The sequence below is a fragment of the Hippocampus guttulatus genome, chromosome 12 (genome assembly GCF_054856545.1).
Source record: "Hippocampus guttulatus isolate MCC_2025c chromosome 12, RoL_Hgut_1.0, whole genome shotgun sequence".
NCBI classification, from domain to species: Eukaryota; Metazoa; Chordata; class Actinopteri; order Syngnathiformes; family Syngnathidae; genus Hippocampus; species Hippocampus guttulatus.
In genome coordinates, this window is record NC_141272.1 from 90,600 (window position 1) to 107,177 (window position 16,578).

General features: G+C 63.1%; 3 protein-coding genes across 7 annotated transcripts; all 3 read right to left on the bottom strand.

Annotated features, from left to right (window-relative positions):
* Nucleotides 1–153: 153 nt before the first annotated feature.
* Nucleotides 154–8,948, bottom strand: ece2b (endothelin converting enzyme 2b). Of its 3 annotated transcripts, XM_086124767.1 has the most exons (19): nt 8,736–8,947; nt 7,666–7,752; nt 7,459–7,594; nt 7,127–7,345; nt 6,027–6,151; nt 5,810–5,956; nt 5,666–5,731; nt 5,413–5,601; nt 4,564–4,706; nt 4,244–4,358; nt 3,984–4,094; nt 3,182–3,280; nt 3,025–3,102; nt 2,820–2,923; nt 2,258–2,368; nt 1,588–1,655; nt 1,330–1,520; nt 1,010–1,105; nt 154–924 (listed from the first exon to the last, which is right to left on the bottom strand). In XM_086124767.1, exons 1-19 carry the CDS (start codon nt 8,766–8,768, stop codon nt 748–750), a joined length of 2,295 nt encoding a protein of 764 aa, XP_085980893.1. In that variant the 5' UTR covers nt 8,769–8,947; the 3' UTR covers nt 154–747. The 3 variants fall into 3 exon arrangements, with proteins under 3 accessions (XP_085980893.1, XP_085980891.1, XP_085980892.1); XM_086124765.1 differs by having other exon boundaries at nt 5,666–5,956; nt 8,736–8,948; XM_086124766.1 differs by having other exon boundaries at nt 5,666–5,956; nt 7,666–7,816; nt 8,736–8,948.
* Nucleotides 8,949–11,034: 2,086 nt separating this feature from the next.
* On the bottom strand, nt 11,035–11,607 carry LOC147196806 (somatostatin-1-like). Its single transcript, XM_086126410.1, has 2 exons — nt 11,456–11,607; nt 11,035–11,262 (listed from the first exon to the last, which is right to left on the bottom strand). The coding sequence occupies exons 1-2, from the start codon at nt 11,579–11,581 to the stop codon at nt 11,035–11,037; spliced, it is 354 nt and encodes a 117-aa protein (XP_085982536.1). The 5' UTR covers nt 11,582–11,607.
* Nucleotides 11,608–13,257: 1,650 nt separating this feature from the next.
* Nucleotides 13,258–15,846, bottom strand: LOC147196807 (somatostatin-2-like). Of its 3 annotated transcripts, XM_086125488.1 has the most exons (4): nt 15,272–15,846; nt 14,838–15,197; nt 13,833–14,032; nt 13,258–13,530 (listed from the first exon to the last, which is right to left on the bottom strand). In XM_086125488.1, exons 3-4 carry the CDS (start codon nt 14,028–14,030, stop codon nt 13,327–13,329), a joined length of 402 nt encoding a protein of 133 aa, XP_085981614.1. In that variant the 5' UTR covers nt 14,031–14,032; nt 14,838–15,197; nt 15,272–15,846; the 3' UTR covers nt 13,258–13,326. The 3 variants fall into 3 exon arrangements, with proteins under 3 accessions (XP_085981614.1, XP_085981616.1, XP_085981615.1); XM_086125490.1 differs by lacking the exon at nt 14,838–15,197; XM_086125489.1 differs by lacking the exon at nt 15,272–15,846 and having other exon boundaries at nt 14,838–15,247.
* Nucleotides 15,847–16,578: the final 732 nt, after the last annotated feature.

Consider the following 16,578-nt stretch of genomic DNA (forward strand, 5'->3'; position numbering starts at 1 on the left):
TCGAGCTCTTTTCTGGGTCGTCGGGTAAAATTCGCAAGCTGAGCTGAACCCCCTCGTGTCCTTTTGGGTCGACGACAAGTGGCGGTACAAGGCAAATATTGGGACTCGACCGCGTCTAAATTTGTTTCTCTTGAAATGTCGCGAGATTTTCAGTTCCTTGCAAGCATTTTATTTCAGCCGCCATCTTGTTTTGGATGGAAAAGTTCACACATTCAAAGCTATTTTCAGGGTGTCGCGTACGAGCAGTCGCGGAGCCGAATTTTTGGGCCACGGGGACGGACGTCACGGTGAGGCGGCGTCAACGGGATGCGTTGATCCGTTGGCGACCGCGACGACAACAAGGAAACGACAACGGGCTTCCCGGCCGCAGGAAGCGAGCCGACTGACCGGAAGCGAGAGCGCCGGCGCCGCGCGGGCAGAGTATTTTCTTCATCGCCGTCAAAACGGCGACGTCATCCAATCGCGACGCCAGATCCGATCCGAGGCGCGATCTTCAACCTCGGGCCGAGTCGGCGGCGTCCATCTGGATGCCATCCGGGAAGTGAAGAAGATCAAGCGGGAGTGCCCCGATCGGGCCGGCGCCAGACGTCTCCCTCTTCCGACGCGGCCGAATCGAGCGATGGGGATCGGGCTTCTCGGCCAACCGTCTTCCCGGAGCCCGATCGCGACGCGGATCATTTGAATCGGGCGCGCCGGAGGAGGGGGGCGTGTAAAGCGGGGCCGACGGGACGGAGGGAGCGGCGTGGTCTACCAGACCTCGCAGCGCCTGCCGGTGTTCATGGGGCTTCCGACGGGGCACCGAAAATGCCGGCTGAATTCGGCCGAGTTGCTGAGCGTGCCGATGACGCGGTAGCGAGGCGGACTGTGGGGGTCGGTCACCAAACCCTCGTGATGGCTCTCCGGGGTCCGGACGGAGCACCACACCTGGAAAACGCAGCGCGCACATTTGGGAAACTCCGAGCGCCGCCGCCGCCGCCGCCGCTCGCTCGCTCGTCGCCTCGATTCTCACCTGCGCAAAACCGACGAAGAAGAGCTGCTCGTTGGTCAGGTTGACGGCAGGAAGCCTCTTCTCCTCGCCGTTCTTGCCCACCCACGTCCGATACGCCTGAACACAAGAGCGGCCGCGACAAAGGTGTTTTGCGGGGACGTTGACGGCGCGGCGCTTTGGGCGACATCCGTCTGACCCTTTTCTACATTCCGGTCCCACTTTTGAAGCATCAAATCCGATCGAGCTTATTTTGATGCCGAGCAAAGGAGGGAGGGGAGACGAAACCGCCGTCGTGTCCGAAACAACGGGGAGCGGCATTTCTCGAGCGTATTTGGACTCACGTCGTATGCGGCCTTGAGGCCGCCGTTGTCGGCGAGGTTTTCCCCCAGCGTCTGCTTCCCGTTGACGTGCTCCGAGTTGATGGCGTAGCGGTTGTACTGCTCCACCATGCACTCGGTCCGGCGGCGGAAGGCGTCCACCGACGAGTTGCGCCACCACGGCTTCAGGTTGCCCTCCTTGTCGTACTCGCGCCCTGTGCGCGCCCGCGGCCGACGTTAGTGCCGCTCAGCCCGCGGCGGCCCGAATCGAGTGCGGCTCACCTTGGTCGTCGAAGGCGTGCGTCAGCTCGTGACCCATCACCACTCCGATGCCGCCGAAGTTCAGCGCCCTTCGGAACAAAGACGGCGGCTGGATTACGACTCCGCGACAGAGCCGAGCCGCCAAAGTTGCATTTTGTCACCGAAGACGTCTTCTCCGCAAAACCTTACAAATCTCGCCCGGCTCGAGCGGGCGGGGTCACTTGCCGTCAGCCGGGTCTGGCCGACGGGCTTTTTGCAAGGCCGGCGACGGCTCCCGCGGGGCCGCCGGCTTTTGAAGGACCTCTCTCGCTATTTCTTTGGTCTCCGCCAGTGAGATGGGCCCTTTGGTGTCCGCGATCTTCAGGGGCTCGTCATATCGTTACCGTGCGGTGAAATTCGAGTCGACTCCACCTCGGTGTGGCCGAATGAAGTCGTCGCGACGAACGCAAAGAATTGAGCGCGTTTCCCGGGGGCGGTGCTCGTTGTCGCGTCGAGCACGCGTCAAGCGGCCACCGCGCCGCTGAGCCGTTTTGCCACCGGATCGACCAAGGACCGGTGGCGAAGGGCTCATTCGGCGGCTCTTGGACGCTAACGGGTGGAATCGTCTTCGACAAACGACCAGAGAGCAAACGCCGCGATCGACCGGACGCGACGGCGCGGCGACAAAGCGCGGGAAAAGCCGGCAACTGACTTGGGATGGTCGCCGGCGTAGAAAGGAGCCTGAAGGATTCCGGCAGGGAAAACGATTCCGTTCTTGGTGGGCATGTAGTAGGCGTTGACGGTGGGCGGGGTCATGCTCCACCTGCAAGGACAAAACACACCGGCGCCGTGGCGTTTTTCCAACCTGACTGGAGGGTGATCAAAGTCCACTCGACGTGCGTGGGTGTGTCGGGCAGCGTTCGGATTCAAAACAATCAAGATCAGCCATCTAAGAACGTGATCCATTTCAAGGCTTTTTTCTGCTTTGGGACGCACCCCCCCCCCCCCCCCCCCCTACGAGGGGGTGGGCTTTTCATTTGGCTGGAGACTTGCGGCCAGTTGTCCTTCTTGGATGGAGTGAGAAACGACGGGCAACTTGGGACATTCTGCCTCGGACCGCCGGCTTGCTTGCGCTTGTCGCCGCAGCAAGTGTGGAAAAGTCCTTCCAGCCAAATGGCGTCACGCCGCCAATGATGCGCATTGGAGTGTCAAACTCTGCGAGTTGTGATATGACGAGCGCGCGGTGCGGCGGGCGGCGGGCGGCGTCTTCTGACTGGTCTTTGTTGGGCGTTTTCCTGAGTTGGTCGGCCATGACTCTTGATGAGAAGTTGTAGAAGTTCAACGTGTTCTGGAAGAAACTTTCTTCGGTGACGTCGTACTGAAACGCACGCACACACACGCAGACGACAAACCTGGTCAAAGATGGGCAGAAGAGTCGGCCGGCGACCGGTCGGTGCTCGGCGCGCGGGACAAGCTCACCCCGTCGTAAACGTCGTCCAGTTCCTTGGTGTCCATGATGAATTCGGGGAAACCGATCATGTCGTAGATGGAATCTGCCTAACGACAGCGTCCACACGCATACGTCAGCGCGCCGGCTCCGCGCGTGCGCACGCGTGCGCGTGGGGGCGCGGGCGACCTTTTCTTTTGCGGCCCGTTTGGTGTCGTCGTCCATCCAGGCGAGTCGGTCCAACGTTCGTTTGAAGGCGGCTCGGATCTCGTTGATCATCTCCTCGGCCTGCCAAAGCCCAACGCGGGGAGGTGGGGGGTGGGGGGCGCAGCGTCAACATGGAAAGGCGACCCCTCGTCCCTTTTCAAGCGGCGATGGAAGATCCCCAAAGCCAAAAGTCACTCATTCTTAACGCCGGCCAAACGGGAGAGCAAAAGGCTTCTCGACGGGCGAGCTCGACAAGCGCACGCCTCTGCAACGTGGAGAGTCGGATTCAACAGGCGACTGGATTCCAAATGATTTGCCGTCGGTACGCGGCGGCGTCGCCCGGAGCTTTCTCCCAATTCTGGGCTTGGGGAGCAAGCCAACCCGTGCAGCGGCGCTACGGATTCGGAAAAAAACAAAAAAAGCCACCGCATCGCGTGACAGTCACAGAAAAAAACCCGAGAAAGCTCAAAATGTATCGGGGGCGCTGTTGAGCCTTTTTTTTAATGGCCCAACAACCCCAGAAAAGGTGGACCGTTTCCCGCCCCCATGCCTTTCTTGAGTTTTTGTGGTGGCGTCGTTTGCTTGGTGCACGTGCGTCGCCACGGCAACAGCCGTCGGTGAAAAGGAACAAACTTTGCGGCGCGACGGCACGAAGGCCTCTTCCGAGCCGGACGGTGCGCCGAGGACGAGCGAAGGCGCCCTTTCCGGATGCGACGAGAACGCCGGCCAAAATGCGTTGGCGAAGGAGTGACTTTTGCCTTTGTCGCCCGAGGCGCCGACTCACCGTGTCTTTGCTGCGCTTGTCGAAGGTGGCCTTGACGAAGAGCGCGCCCAGCGCGAAGCCCAGCGTGTCGTCCGTGTTGCCGATGCACGTCTGCCAGCGCGGCGTGCACGACTGTGCGGCGCGCACACAAAGGTCACAAAGGTCAACGCCGACTCGTATGGAAGAGGGAGCGCTTGCAAAACAAGCGCCCGTCAATTACGGGCCTCGTAAACACGAAGACGTGGCGACGGAAGCGGCACGAGACGGCGGCGGCGGCGTACCTTCTTGGTGCCGTAGAGACTTTCCAGCAGTTTATCCTGAGCGTTCTCGAAACGTTGATCCAGACTGGACACGCTCTTCTGAACCAAGTTCCACATCATGTAGTTGTTCAACAAGCTACGCACACGCACACACGGAGCGCATGTGAAGCGACGGCGGGGGCCGGGGCGGGGTCGGCAAGCTTCAGGACGGCCGCCGCCGACTGGAGCGCGTGCTCGTTTCCCACGTGCTCGACCATCGAGAGCGTCGACCATTTCATGAGGACCGAAGCTTTCTCGCGCTGGTCACGCCGCGCCGAGCTACTTTGGGGCCGGTGCCTCACCCGCGCTCCGTCCCGTTGATGAGCTGGGAGACTTGCTGCAGGTATTCTCGCGCGTAGACCACCACGGGTTCGCTGTCATTCAGGTCCAGCGGCGAAAAACACGACGACAGCAAGTCCAGCCAGTCCACCGCCGGAGCCAGCGTCTGCACGCACGCGCACGCTTTTGAGTCGCGCTGTGGCCGCGTGGACGCCCACATTGCGGTCCCGGCCCCGCCACGCCCTGATCAACGTCATCCTCCTCGTCCTCATCGCCGCTGCGCTCCTCATTCCGCTCTCCGTCATCGAGTTGATGGCGGCCAACCTCCTCCTCCTCCTCCCCCATCTTCCTCATGCTCATCCTCCCCCGCCGCCTCCTCCTCACCCGGGCACGCGCACGGCAGGTTACGCAAGCCGTCTCCCGGAAGGGCGATGCGGTCACGTAGCGAGTGCACGCCGCGCCCCCGCCTCGGCGCGCGGCGAGCGCCCATCTAAAGTGAAGTTCTCGGGCGGGCGGGAGAACGCGCCGGCCGTCGGCGTTTTGAGCGTCGCGTGTTTTGGCCACGCGGGAGGAAAGCGGAGCACCCGGAGAAAAGTCGGGCGGGCGCGGGCAGAACGACGGGGCCCCGGAATCGAACCCGCGACCTCCGCATCGTGAGGCGGACGCGTCAAGCGCTCGGCCGCCGCGCCGCCCTGTCGGAACGCAAAATTAGCCGCGACCGCGTTCCGCCGCCGCCTTTAAGTACTGCGGCCCTCGCCGCCCCCGACAAAGATTTGTCCTTCGGCAATCGTTTCGGAGCAACACGAATGACAAGGTCGCGCTGAAGAGAGGCGAGCGAGCGGGCGGGCCGGGGGGGGGGGGCGGGGCCTCACCTGAAGCTCGGCGACGGTGACCTTGTGATAGATCTTCTCCTCGTCTCGCCGCTGGTCCTGCGGCACGGTGATGCCGGCCAGCCGCGTCTCAAAGTCCAGGATCTGCCGCATCTGCTCCGCCGCCGCCGCCGGCGAGGCCCCCAGCAGGGCGCCCAACTCCACCATGTAGTCCAAGTACGCCCGCAGAACCTGCGCCAGCCGCGGCCGCCGCTCAGTACGCGCTCGGAGGCGCCCTCGCGCGCGCGCCGCTCACCTTGTCGTCGGCCGTCTTGTTGAGGTAGTAGTCGCGAGACGGCAGGAAGAGCCCCGATTGGTCCACCTGCGGGCGAGGAACGGAAGGGCACCGATGGCCGCGCGGCGGCGCTCGGCGCGGGGAGGGGGCGGAGGGCCGGCGCACCTGGATGACGTTGCTGTTGGAGTTCTTGGGGTCGGTGCCGACGGCCACGCTGAAGAAGGGCTGCGCCCGGTAGGGCCCCGACACCAGCTTCAGCACCTCCATGAAGTTGTCCTTGTCCCACGCTCCCGTCAGGTTCCAGCCCCCGACCTGCGCGCACGGCCGGCGTTGAGGGCGCCGCGTCCGCCGGGAAGCGGCGGCGGCGCCGGCGGCCAGTTACCCTGGCGATGAGGTCCACCAGCGGCCGGGCCCCCAAGTCTTGGATCTTCTGCGTGTTGAGGCAGGAAAGGTAGTAGGACCGAGTCTTCCTCTCGGCCTCGCTGCTGCCGTTGAAGGTGGCGTTCTCTGAAAAGGTCAAAGCGGCGGACCGCTCGCCTCGCGTCAAGACAAAGTCCGCCATCCGGACAGAAGTCTTGAAGCGAGCGACCGACTCAAACTTGAAGCGGGCCGACTCGAGAACCGGCAATCCGATCGATTCATTCGGCAACAATCCGATCGATCGATCGACCGACGGCCGAACCCGCCCAGCGGCCGTGACGCTTCGGATCACGGCGAGTCGTCTTTGAGAGCGCCGACGGAGGCTTCTTCCAACGAGCGATACGAGTCCGCCAAAAACAACGGCGACCGAAACCCATTCCAAAAGGAGGTCACGGCGGAGCGTTTTGGTTTCGCACCTGCCGAGGACGCCTCCGAAGGGAAATGTCCTCGAAAGAAGGAAGGACTCGGTGGCGCTCGGGAAATTCTCTCACTCTCCACTGTCCCCGGCAAACTCGAGGCCCGGGGGCCAGATCCGGCCCGCCAGATCAATCGATGTGGCCCGCCAAAGCAAATCCCGCGCGTCGACGAGCTAAGATCTGGACCAAAAGGTGCAATCAATAACGTTGAGGTTGCGCAATCATTTTCTTGCCCTCATTTGAGCAATCATTCGACAAACTCTTCAAACCGACTTGCCGGATTTCAAAACGAGTCATCGATTGTGGCGTACGAGAGGTCGGCGTCACAACGGCGATCCGGGGGAAGACGTCGCGGCTAAAATGAGTTGGACGGCCCCGCTCCGAACCATTCGAGTCCAACACGACGGCCGATTCCAAAGCCGCGTCGCGTCGGCGTTCCGGACGGCGATCCGGCCGGGCATCGAGTCACCGGGCCCGAGCGATCGGCTGTTTTTAGACACGCCCAACAAGCCCAAAGGTGACTGCAAAGTCCCCCCCCCCCCCCCCTCATCAACAAAGCTGCGAAGCAACTCGCCCGATGACCCAATCGAGCGGACATGCGATCGACGGACAAAATGCGCCGTCCCGCGAGCGCTTTCTCGCTCACCCAGCAGGTGCTTGAGGAGCACCTGGTTCTGCTCCCAGATGCTGTTGAAGGTGGACCAGCGCGAGCGGCCGTCCGGGAGCGGGTTCCTGCGCATCCAGCCGCCGCAGGCAAACTGGTAGAAGTCGCGGCAGGGGTCGGCGCCGCGGTCCATGGCCTCCGCCATCTGGCCGGCCACCTTCACGCAGGCCTCCGTCAGACACAGATCGTCGGCGCCGCCGCCTGCCGGACGCCGCGGATCAGAGGGAGGGGCCGACCGGCGAACGCCGAGCCCGAATGCGCCGGGCTCTTGGAAAGGGAACGGACGGCGGGCCGGCGCTCGCTCGCTCGCTCACCCGGGGCCAAGGCCAGTCCGAGGACGAGCAGGCAAGCCGTCAGGGCCAGCAGGCTGAGGAGCAGCGAGACGCCCAGCGCCAGCTCCGTCCCGGTTCTCCTGCTCAGAAACTCCGGGCCGCTCTTAGTGAAGCCCACCTGAGGGGGACGCGCAAAGAGCGGGTCGGCGCGTGAGGGCGCGGGGGCGCGCGGGCGCGGCTTCCACCGACCTCCAGCCTTTCCGGGGACGAGGAGGCCTCGGGCGCGGCGTCCGACACTTCGTCCTCATCCAGCGTGGCTCGCTTGTAGCTGGACATCTGCGCGGCCGACGGAAAGAAGCCCCCGTCTCAAAGAGCGCCGGCCGCTCCTCCCGTACGGCTCCTTCCAAGAACGGATGGCCGAGTGCCGTTGGCGTAGGTGCCCGGCCGCGTCGTTTGTCGGAATCGCCGAAAGGCTCGCGCGCCCGACGCGTTATTTGGCGCTTCCCCCGAGTTGTTCGCGCGGTGGCTTGTTTGAAAGACGCTCTTCCCCTTTCCCAAAGTTGGGCCGGGAGTGGCGGTAAACGACGGCCACTTTCCGGAAGACTCTTTTGCCAAAGCGCCGCCATTTGCGAACGGAGCGCGGCGGCGTGCCGACAGACGCCCGGCTTGAAAATCTCCCGGGTCGGGTCACGCGTACGGCGAGGCGCCGCGCTCGCAATGTTTCGCGACTCACATTTGATGATTTATGTAGGGGGGGGGGGGGGGGGACGCATCAAATCAAATTCGGCGCTCACAAATGAACGCGCCGCCGCAAATATGGCCTAAAAATGCGCAAATTAGGCGAACAAACACGCCGCCCAGGCTTGGCTGAGGACGCCGAGGGCCACTCTCTTGTTTTGTTGTGGTGAGAGTTGGGTGGGCACCTTAAGACGGGAAGTCGGAGAGCCGCGGACAGGAAACCGGAGAGGCCCGAGCCCAATTACGCGCCCTGGCTCAACAAAGCAGCCTCGAAACCGGCAGCCGAACGAAGATGACTGACAGCTGCGGGACGTGCCCCTCCCATGACACACAAACACCCCGATTTGACTAAACAAACAGCAAACGGCGTCGGTCCAAATAAGATGCGCGACGGCCGCGGGCCAGGCGGCTCCGTTTGAGAGCCGCGGCAAAGGTCGAGTGATGGTGACGTGACGTCATCCGAGAGCTCCCGAAGCGCTGGTCGCGACGGCCGGTGACGTCACCTCCCCCCCCCCGCGCTGGGATGGTGACGTCACGCCGCATCGCCACCATCGACGGCCGGTCCGCGGTCGCCTACTCACGGTGTTGCGCAGGTCCTGCAGCGCGACGCTCATCGTGGAGGCGAGCCGGCCGAACGCGGAGCGCTACCGACGGCCGCTCGGCCGAGCCATCTTCCGCCTGCGTGCGTGCGTGCGTCCTCGTCGTGCTGTCGTTGCTCGCCTCGTCCTCGTCTCCTCTTTTGTGCGAGCGGCGGCGGCGGCGCGGCCCCGCCCACTCTCCCTCCCGCTCGCTCGCTCGCTCGCTCGACCCCCGCCCGCCTCCTCTTCCCCTCGAAAAACAAACACACCCCGGCCGGCCGACGCGCTGGCTGACGTCATCGACCACGTTACCACACAAGCCCCGCCCACCCGACGTCGACCCGCCCGCGCTGCGCCGAACGCCGGAAACCGAGCATGAGCGGCTGACGGTCGCTCGTCCCCGCGAACGCCCCGCGACCCGGGCTGGCAAGCGGTCCGGGGCGTCACCCGCCCGCCGCCCCAAGACGGCTCGGACGGGCTCCGGCGCGCCCGCCGCCCGCTTGGGGGTCAAGCAAATTCGCAAACGGGGGGGGGACGGATGGGTCGTTTGCGTCGTGCCGAGTCGAGTGACGTTTTGGCCAAGAGGGGCGAGACACCCCGGACCGGTCGGCGGCACGACGGGGGACCGGTCGCCGTGAATGCAAGCCCCTTTTTGGGGCAAGATGGAAGGGGCGGGGGGGGGGGGGTAGCGAATAATTGAGCACCTGACCGGAGTCAGATGGCAAAAACTAAGGCAGACGTGCCGCACTTTGTTCTCGGTTGTAGCGATCGTCCCTCGGACGCGGGGTCGGAGCCGCCTCGACGGCCGCTCACGCTCCCGTTTGCTTTGCCGAGCAACCGCGAGCGGACGGACGGGACGACCGGCGACTCCGGGACGAGACGCCGAAGGCTCCGGGGAGCCCATCGCTCGATGAGAGCAGGCGGCAACAAAAGCGTGGGGGGGGCCCGAACAAAAAGGCCCACCGGGACACCAAAGCAAGGTGAAACTTTCCAGTCAAGCGGCGGCTCCAAATTCTCCACTGGCTTCAGCATCCGCTCTCGATTCTTTCGGAGCCCTCCGGTGGAGAGACAGCAACAAACGTTGGCGTGCGCGCAATTTGGAAGCCGCCGACGTGGGGACACGCGCAAGGAAGGCGGCCTTCCAACCCAGAATCGCCTGACGCCAAAGCGCGCCGATCAACCGCGACCGCACGCCGCGACTTCAAAAGCGGGCGTGCACAAAGCCATTTCTTGCCGTCACGTTGCGAGGCGGCGGCGGAGCCCAAAAAGCCGGCGGGGGGGGGAGGAGCGGCCTCAACTTGAACAAGTGCGTTGACAAAACACAGAAAACGACATCCAAAAGAAAGGCGCGAAAACAAAAGCGATCCAAAGTGACAAACAAACACCATGGCAGAAAGTAAAAACTCTCAAGAACAAAAACATGACTGAAGCTAAAACGTAACAATGAACTAAACACGGCTGAAACAAACAAACGGCGACGAACAAACATGACAGTAGACAAAAGCGACGACGACCCGACACCGAGCGCTCGGGCCGGAGTCCTTTTATACAACTAATAATGACCTCATGACCAAGAGGTGCGCGGCTGCAGGGGGAGGCCCACAGCGCCACCTGTTGGTCACAAACCCAATCACGACACTTCCCAAAGAACAAAAAAAGTCACAGCCGCCTGTCACGCGCACGCACGCGAAAGCGGACATTTGGAGCGGAGGTGAGAGGTCGGGCGTCCCGACGCTTGAGCGGCGAGCGAGCGGCGGATCGAGCTCCCCGTCGCCGAGACGCCGCCCGCGGGCCCGCGGGCTTCGCCGTCACGTTGCGCGGTGGCGGCGGCGGGCGGGAGGGGAGGAGCGATCGGAGTCGGAAAGCGCAGACGAGGCGAGCCGCAAAACAGAAAGAATCCAAAGTATCAAACGGAAGGCGGGCGGGAGCCAAAACCGACAAAACGCGATCGAGGACGGGACACCATGACCGCCGGCGACGGCAAAGCGACAGACGAGGAGCCCGCACCGAGCGCTCGTGCCGAGTCCTTTGAAAGCAACGGTTCCGGAACCGGCGGCGGCACATTTGCGCCGCTCTCGTGGCACCTCCCCTTTTTCAATCGATCCATCCATTCATCGGGCAAGGTTGCGTGGCTGCCAAAGCGCACGCCGGCATTGTTGCGCACGCGTGCGCTTTCGAGGCGGCGGCCGATTGGCCGAGGGGGCGGAGCGTGCGCCCAGAAAACCAGACCGAGCCCGAACGTCCTCCGAATGTTTTTATTGCGAGTTAACACGAAAAAGCCGAAAGAGGAGGAGGAGCCGGCTCAGCAGGACGTGAAGGTCTTCCAGAAGAAGTTCTTGCATCCCGCTTTGCGCTCCCGAGGGCCCAGCGGCGCGGGGAGCCGAGCGCCGCCGCCGCCGCCGACGAACCCGGTCGGCGCCGCCGCGCGCTCCTCGGCGCCATTTCGCCACTCGTCGTCGTCCGCGACCTCGTCGGCCATCCGGAGGAGGTCCCAAAGGAGCGCCCCCGCCGGGGGCGGGCCCGGCCGGTCCTGAAAGGCAAGGCCGCATCTTCGTCGTCGTCGTCTTTATCGCGGCGGCGCCGATTCGGCGCGCGGGCTTTTTTGTAACCACGCACGCCGCGGTCGCAAACGGAGACGGAAATGCAAAATGGACGCAAAACGGCAAAGTCCGTCCGGACGACGAAAGACGCGGACGGACGTAAAGGACGGCGACAAGCGGTACCTGCTCGTAGGAGGCCGGCGCGGCGCCGCGTCCGGGGTTGGCGCGGGTCGGCGCGGCCGAGGGGGGGGCGCAGGCGGCGAGCAGGAGCGCCAGCAGGCACCGCGACCAGGACCCACACGTCTTCATCCTCGACACCTGTCAATGTGCGTGCGTGCGAGAGCGAGCGGGTGTGAGGGCTCCGTCCCGCCGCGGCCGCTCTTATAGGGCCGCGCCGACGTCACGCCCGTGATGGAGGATGACGGTGATGAGGACGCTTCCACCCCCCGCCGGCACTTTAGTTCAATGAGGCATCTTCATGCACTTTGTCTTCTTTCCCACCAGGATGCTGTTGCGCCGGCGCGTGCGCGCGCGCCGGCGCGATTGGCGTTCCGAGCTCCTTTGTCCCTTTTGGCTCAACGGCTCGCTTTCGGTGGCCATTTTGGACCGGTTGGACTTTTTCGAGAGATTTGTCAAGGAAAAGATCAACGAGGCCACACCATGAGGCTCTTTTTTTGCTTGTTTTTCAAAGCGCTCTTGCTTCGCTTCGAGCAAATGTCGGCCCCCGACCCGGAAACCGATTGGCGAGAGAAGTCGGCCGCCGTGTCGAGTCGCAGCCTCCGAAGAACTCAAAGAAGAGACAAATGGAATCAAATCCAGGAAGGGTCCCGGCGTCCCGCCTCCTTCCTTGATTGGCCGCCCCGGCGACGGACACGACTTCCTCCGCCGCGTTTCCCAGAAGGCCGCCCGCTGCGTCTCGGCGCCGCGCCATTAGTTTGGGCCGCTGGACACATTCGCCTCCGGCGAGGCGCTTGATCGGCGGCCGCGTGACGCTGGCGCGGCGAGGTGGCGGCGGCCCGAAGCAAAGTCAACGGCGGCCTTTGGCCGAAGGTTCCCCGTCCCGAAAATGCGGCCGCCGACTCGATTCTTTTCAAAGACAAACGTCGGCGACCGCGACCGCGGCGAGCTGCTGCGGTTGCCACGGAAACGCAGGCGCACAAAGGCCCATTCCGACGAAATCCGGGCGGGGGCGACGATTTGCCAATCCTTTTCCGCCAGAATTCGACGGGGTCCGCAACAAAGACCGCCGCGTCGCTCGTCTTCAAACCAATGAAGGTTCATCAAGTTGGTTTGTTTTTTGCGGGTCGGGGGGAGCAAATATTTTGTTCTTTTGGATGCGGCGGCTTCCGAAAAAAGGAAGTGAGCAAAAGGACCCGTTGCGGTGCTACGTCGCCCTTCATCAGGCCTCGGCCACGGGGGGCGGGCGCGGACCGCCGGCGGGCCGCCGGGGTGCCCGCAAGCCGGATGCGGCTCGCCGGCGCGGTGGGGGCCGCCTGATTTTTGCAGCTCTCGAAGGAGGAAACGACTCCATTTGGGGCCGTTGCTCGCGGAGAAACGCTCTTCTTCACTTGTTGACACGTTTGGCTTCCGATTCTCCCAAAGGGCTTTTTTTCTCTTTTTGAGCAGCACGCCGCAGGCGCCCCATTGAAAATGTTTGCGCTTGTCACTTGCAACATGAAACCGTGTCGCTCGAAAAGGATTCGCAAGTTGAGTGGAAGCGCAAGCGCACGCCTTGTTCCACTCAAGCCGACACACGCGGACAAAATGGAGTCGCCGTTTGCATTGTTTGACGTCCATTAAGAGTCGTTAGAAAAGCACACACGCGCACGCTCGAGTGTCAACATTTGTGCTTCCTCATTTCCATGCGAGACCAATTAGGAAAAACACACACACACTCCGTCTCTCTCGCCTCCTCTCACCCACTCCCCCCCCCCCCCCCCCCCCCCACGGTGCGTGACATGCACGCAGAAAGACAGACACGAGGCTTTGCGATTGGTCTCTTTATTGACGAAGGCCTTTGTGGGAGCGGAAGGCGCCAGGAGACGGCGAGGCGGCTAGCAGGAAGTGAAGCCCTTCCAGTAGAAGTTCTTGCATCCGGCCTTGCGCTCGCGGGGCGGCAGGTCGTTGGGCGGCTCGGCCGAGCGCTCGGCCGTCGCGCGTCGGCTTTGGGCCGAGGGGAGACGGGTCGCGCGTCGGCTCTGGCCCTCGGCCGGCGCCATCCGTGCCAGCAGCTCCTCCAGCGCTCGCTCGCCCCACTCCTGCAATGACGAGCACGTCGCGTGGTGATCGGCGGCGGAGCGCGAGGCCTTTGCAAATCGGCTCCCCCCCCCCCCCCCAAGGCCACGGCCGCCCGACGGCATTGCGGGGGCACGGTTAGCCAACAAGTATTGCCAATCAAAAAGCCGCGCTCCTTTCCTACTTTGACGACATTGCTTGAAAACCACAAGGTCCCGTCGCTGCCGAGCGACGGCCGCGAGCGGCCCGCCGGTCCTTTGGGGGGGCCGACGTCAGGGAGCGGGAGAGCTCGCCCGCGTGTTTGTTACCGCGGCGTTTTCGCTACCTGCGACGGGTCGCCGGCGCCTCGAGCCGCTTCTTGCAGCGTGCGGTGGCCGCGCGTGTCCGGCTCCGGCTCCGGATCCCGGTCCCGGTCCAGGTCCCGGTCCAGGTCCCGGCGCGCGTCGGGCTGCGAGGAGACGGCCGGGCTGCACACCAGCAAGCACAGGACAAACGCCAGCGGGGCACGCTCGCCTGCGCGCATGGCTGCGCGACGCCACAAACGCGGCGAGGAGACAAAAGGAAAAGCGACGTCAGGACGGACGATTTCCAAAGTGGTCGGCCAAAAGGAGACGACGCTCGGTCGCCGGAGTGCCCCCGCGCGACGCGCTTCTGCGAATGCCGCCGAAATCCAGCCGGCGACCGGTTGCCGGCGACCGGTCGCCGGCTGCGGCGCGACACTGAGCGCTTGACGCGAGCAAAGACGGCCGCAAACTCGAGCGCTCGCAAGCAGCGGAAAGGAAAGAAGGAAGCGCTCGGCCACCAGGGCGGCGCCGACCGACACGTCCTGGGCTCTTCTCGTCAGTCAACGCGACACTCTTGCGATTTCTTCTCCTCAATCCTGCTGCTTGCGCGGCGTCTAACATTTCACCATCTCCCGACGATCCGACAGACGGCCGCCTTCAAATTCCGCGTCGTTCGATTACCGATTCCGAGCGTTTTTCGCCTAAAAATTCCGACGCCAAATTTCATTGGCAAAGTCCACTCCGCAGGATTTGAACGGCGCCTTTGCCAATTCACGCGCCGTTCCTCCAGATGTGAATGGGAACGGATCGCCTCGCCATACAAACAGCAGAAACGGAAAAGCAGAAAGGAGCAAAGAAAAAAGGGCAAAGGGAGGAGGCGAAGCAGAGAGGGAAAAGACCACCGCAGCAAACTCCGCCAGAAGGGGGAGCGTGTGAGGAAGGTCGGCAAGAAGAAAAGAATATGGAAAAGAGGAACGTCAAGAAGAAGAAGGAGGAAGGAGGAAGGGACAGAGAGACGGAAAGACAAAAAGTTGAGTCTCGCATACTCGGGTCTTTCGGTCGGGGTCGCGGTTCCGACGGCTGCGGTTGGCGGCGGCGCTGCGGTTTGCGGGCTCCGCTGCGGGCGTCGGTCTTTTTGAAGGCTGCGGCCCCGCCCCCTGGGGCGGGCGTGCGGAGATGCGGGAATGTGCCGGACTAAAATCCATTAGCGCCGATTGGCCCCGAAAGGGTTGGCAGGCATCGAACATTCCAAAGCAAACAGCCACAATTAATCCGGCTGGCGCATGAGCGCACTTCATTAGCGGATTTCCATTAGGGAAGTGCGCTCGCTCGCCCGCGCCGCCAAGCTCGAGACGCCGCCGCACTTCGGCATGCTACTCGCCGATCTCGGATTGCCGCTCCGACGCCTGATAGAGAAAGGTGAAAAGTCCGGTGACGCGCAGTAACTCGGTGCGAAGCGCTCGTACTCGCTTCGAGTTACCTTTGATTCCCGGTCAGAGTGGCGACGTTCCGTGTCCCTCCTAGCTAGCTTCCGCAGCCGGAGATCGGTACGCACCCGACCCCGTTGGCCCCTCCCGCGGGTGGCGAGCCCATGGGAAGGGGGACCCACGTTGTCCTTTTCGGCCCGAGCCCGGCGGAGCCTCCTGGATGCGGGCCCGGCCACCGGGCGCGAGCCTTCGAGGCGCACCTCCAGGCTTGGAGTTACAGTATTAATCCCATTCCTCGAAACGCGAACCAGAAATTGAAACCTCAACCCAAGCGCAAAACCCTCACTTGAAAGAAAGCCCGAAGCTAGTTTAAAACCTACTCGGAAACCCAAACCCAGGCACGTCTAGCTCCGGGCCCGGAGGGCCGCCGTCCCGCCCGTTTTCCAGCTCTCCCGGGAGCGGCCCGCGAGGTTTAGGGCCTAACCCGAGCGGGGAGGAAAATAAACCCAAAACCCTACTTTCAAACGCTGACCCGGTTTCAGACCCTCTTTTGAAATTTGAGCCAACTTTGAAGCCCTAAGCCGCAGGTGTCAAACCGCGGTCCCGGACGGCCGCCGTCCTGCATGTTTTCCGAGCCTCCCTGTTTCAACACACCTGATTCAAATGAACAGGTTCAAGACTTGCTTGAACCTGTTGAACCTGTTCAGATCATTTGAATCAGGTGCGTTGCAACAGGGAGACTCGGAAAACATGCGGGACGGCGGCCCTCCGGCACCGCGGTTCGACGCCCGTGCGGCCTAAGCCTTCGACTTTGCCGTGTTCCAGTCCGGCCGGGGCCACTTCGGCCGGTTTGCTTTTCATCCATTTTGCCAGAGTTTGAAATATTCACATCTGGTGTGGATTTTTTTTTAGTCGGTCCGTCCATTTCACCTTTTGGGACCGATCTTGTGCCGCGATGAACATTACGTGACCATCAATGGCAAAGCCTGGAAGAACTGCGGGGCATTCTTTTCGCCGACTATTCCCATGCTTAGAATGCGATGGAGCAATTGTGTCCGGGTCACGGGAGGGGGGGGGGGGGGGGCTCAGCGTGATTTGCGCAGCGCGAATGACGTTGCGGGTGGAGCGCCGACGTCCGGCGCTCGCACGCATTCCTCGAGCGGCCATGCCGTCGCTAACGGCGTATATGTTGACGTTGTGGTTAATGTTTGAAGGCAGCCCGTTCGTTGATGGATCCTGTCACATCAGCCCCCCCCCCCCCTCCCTCATCCCCGCGCACTCATGAGCAAGTCCTGACGGCAGCCCGTTGCCGGGGTGACAAATTAACGCGCCGTCGTCGCCAAGGAGCCGCTCGCCGCGG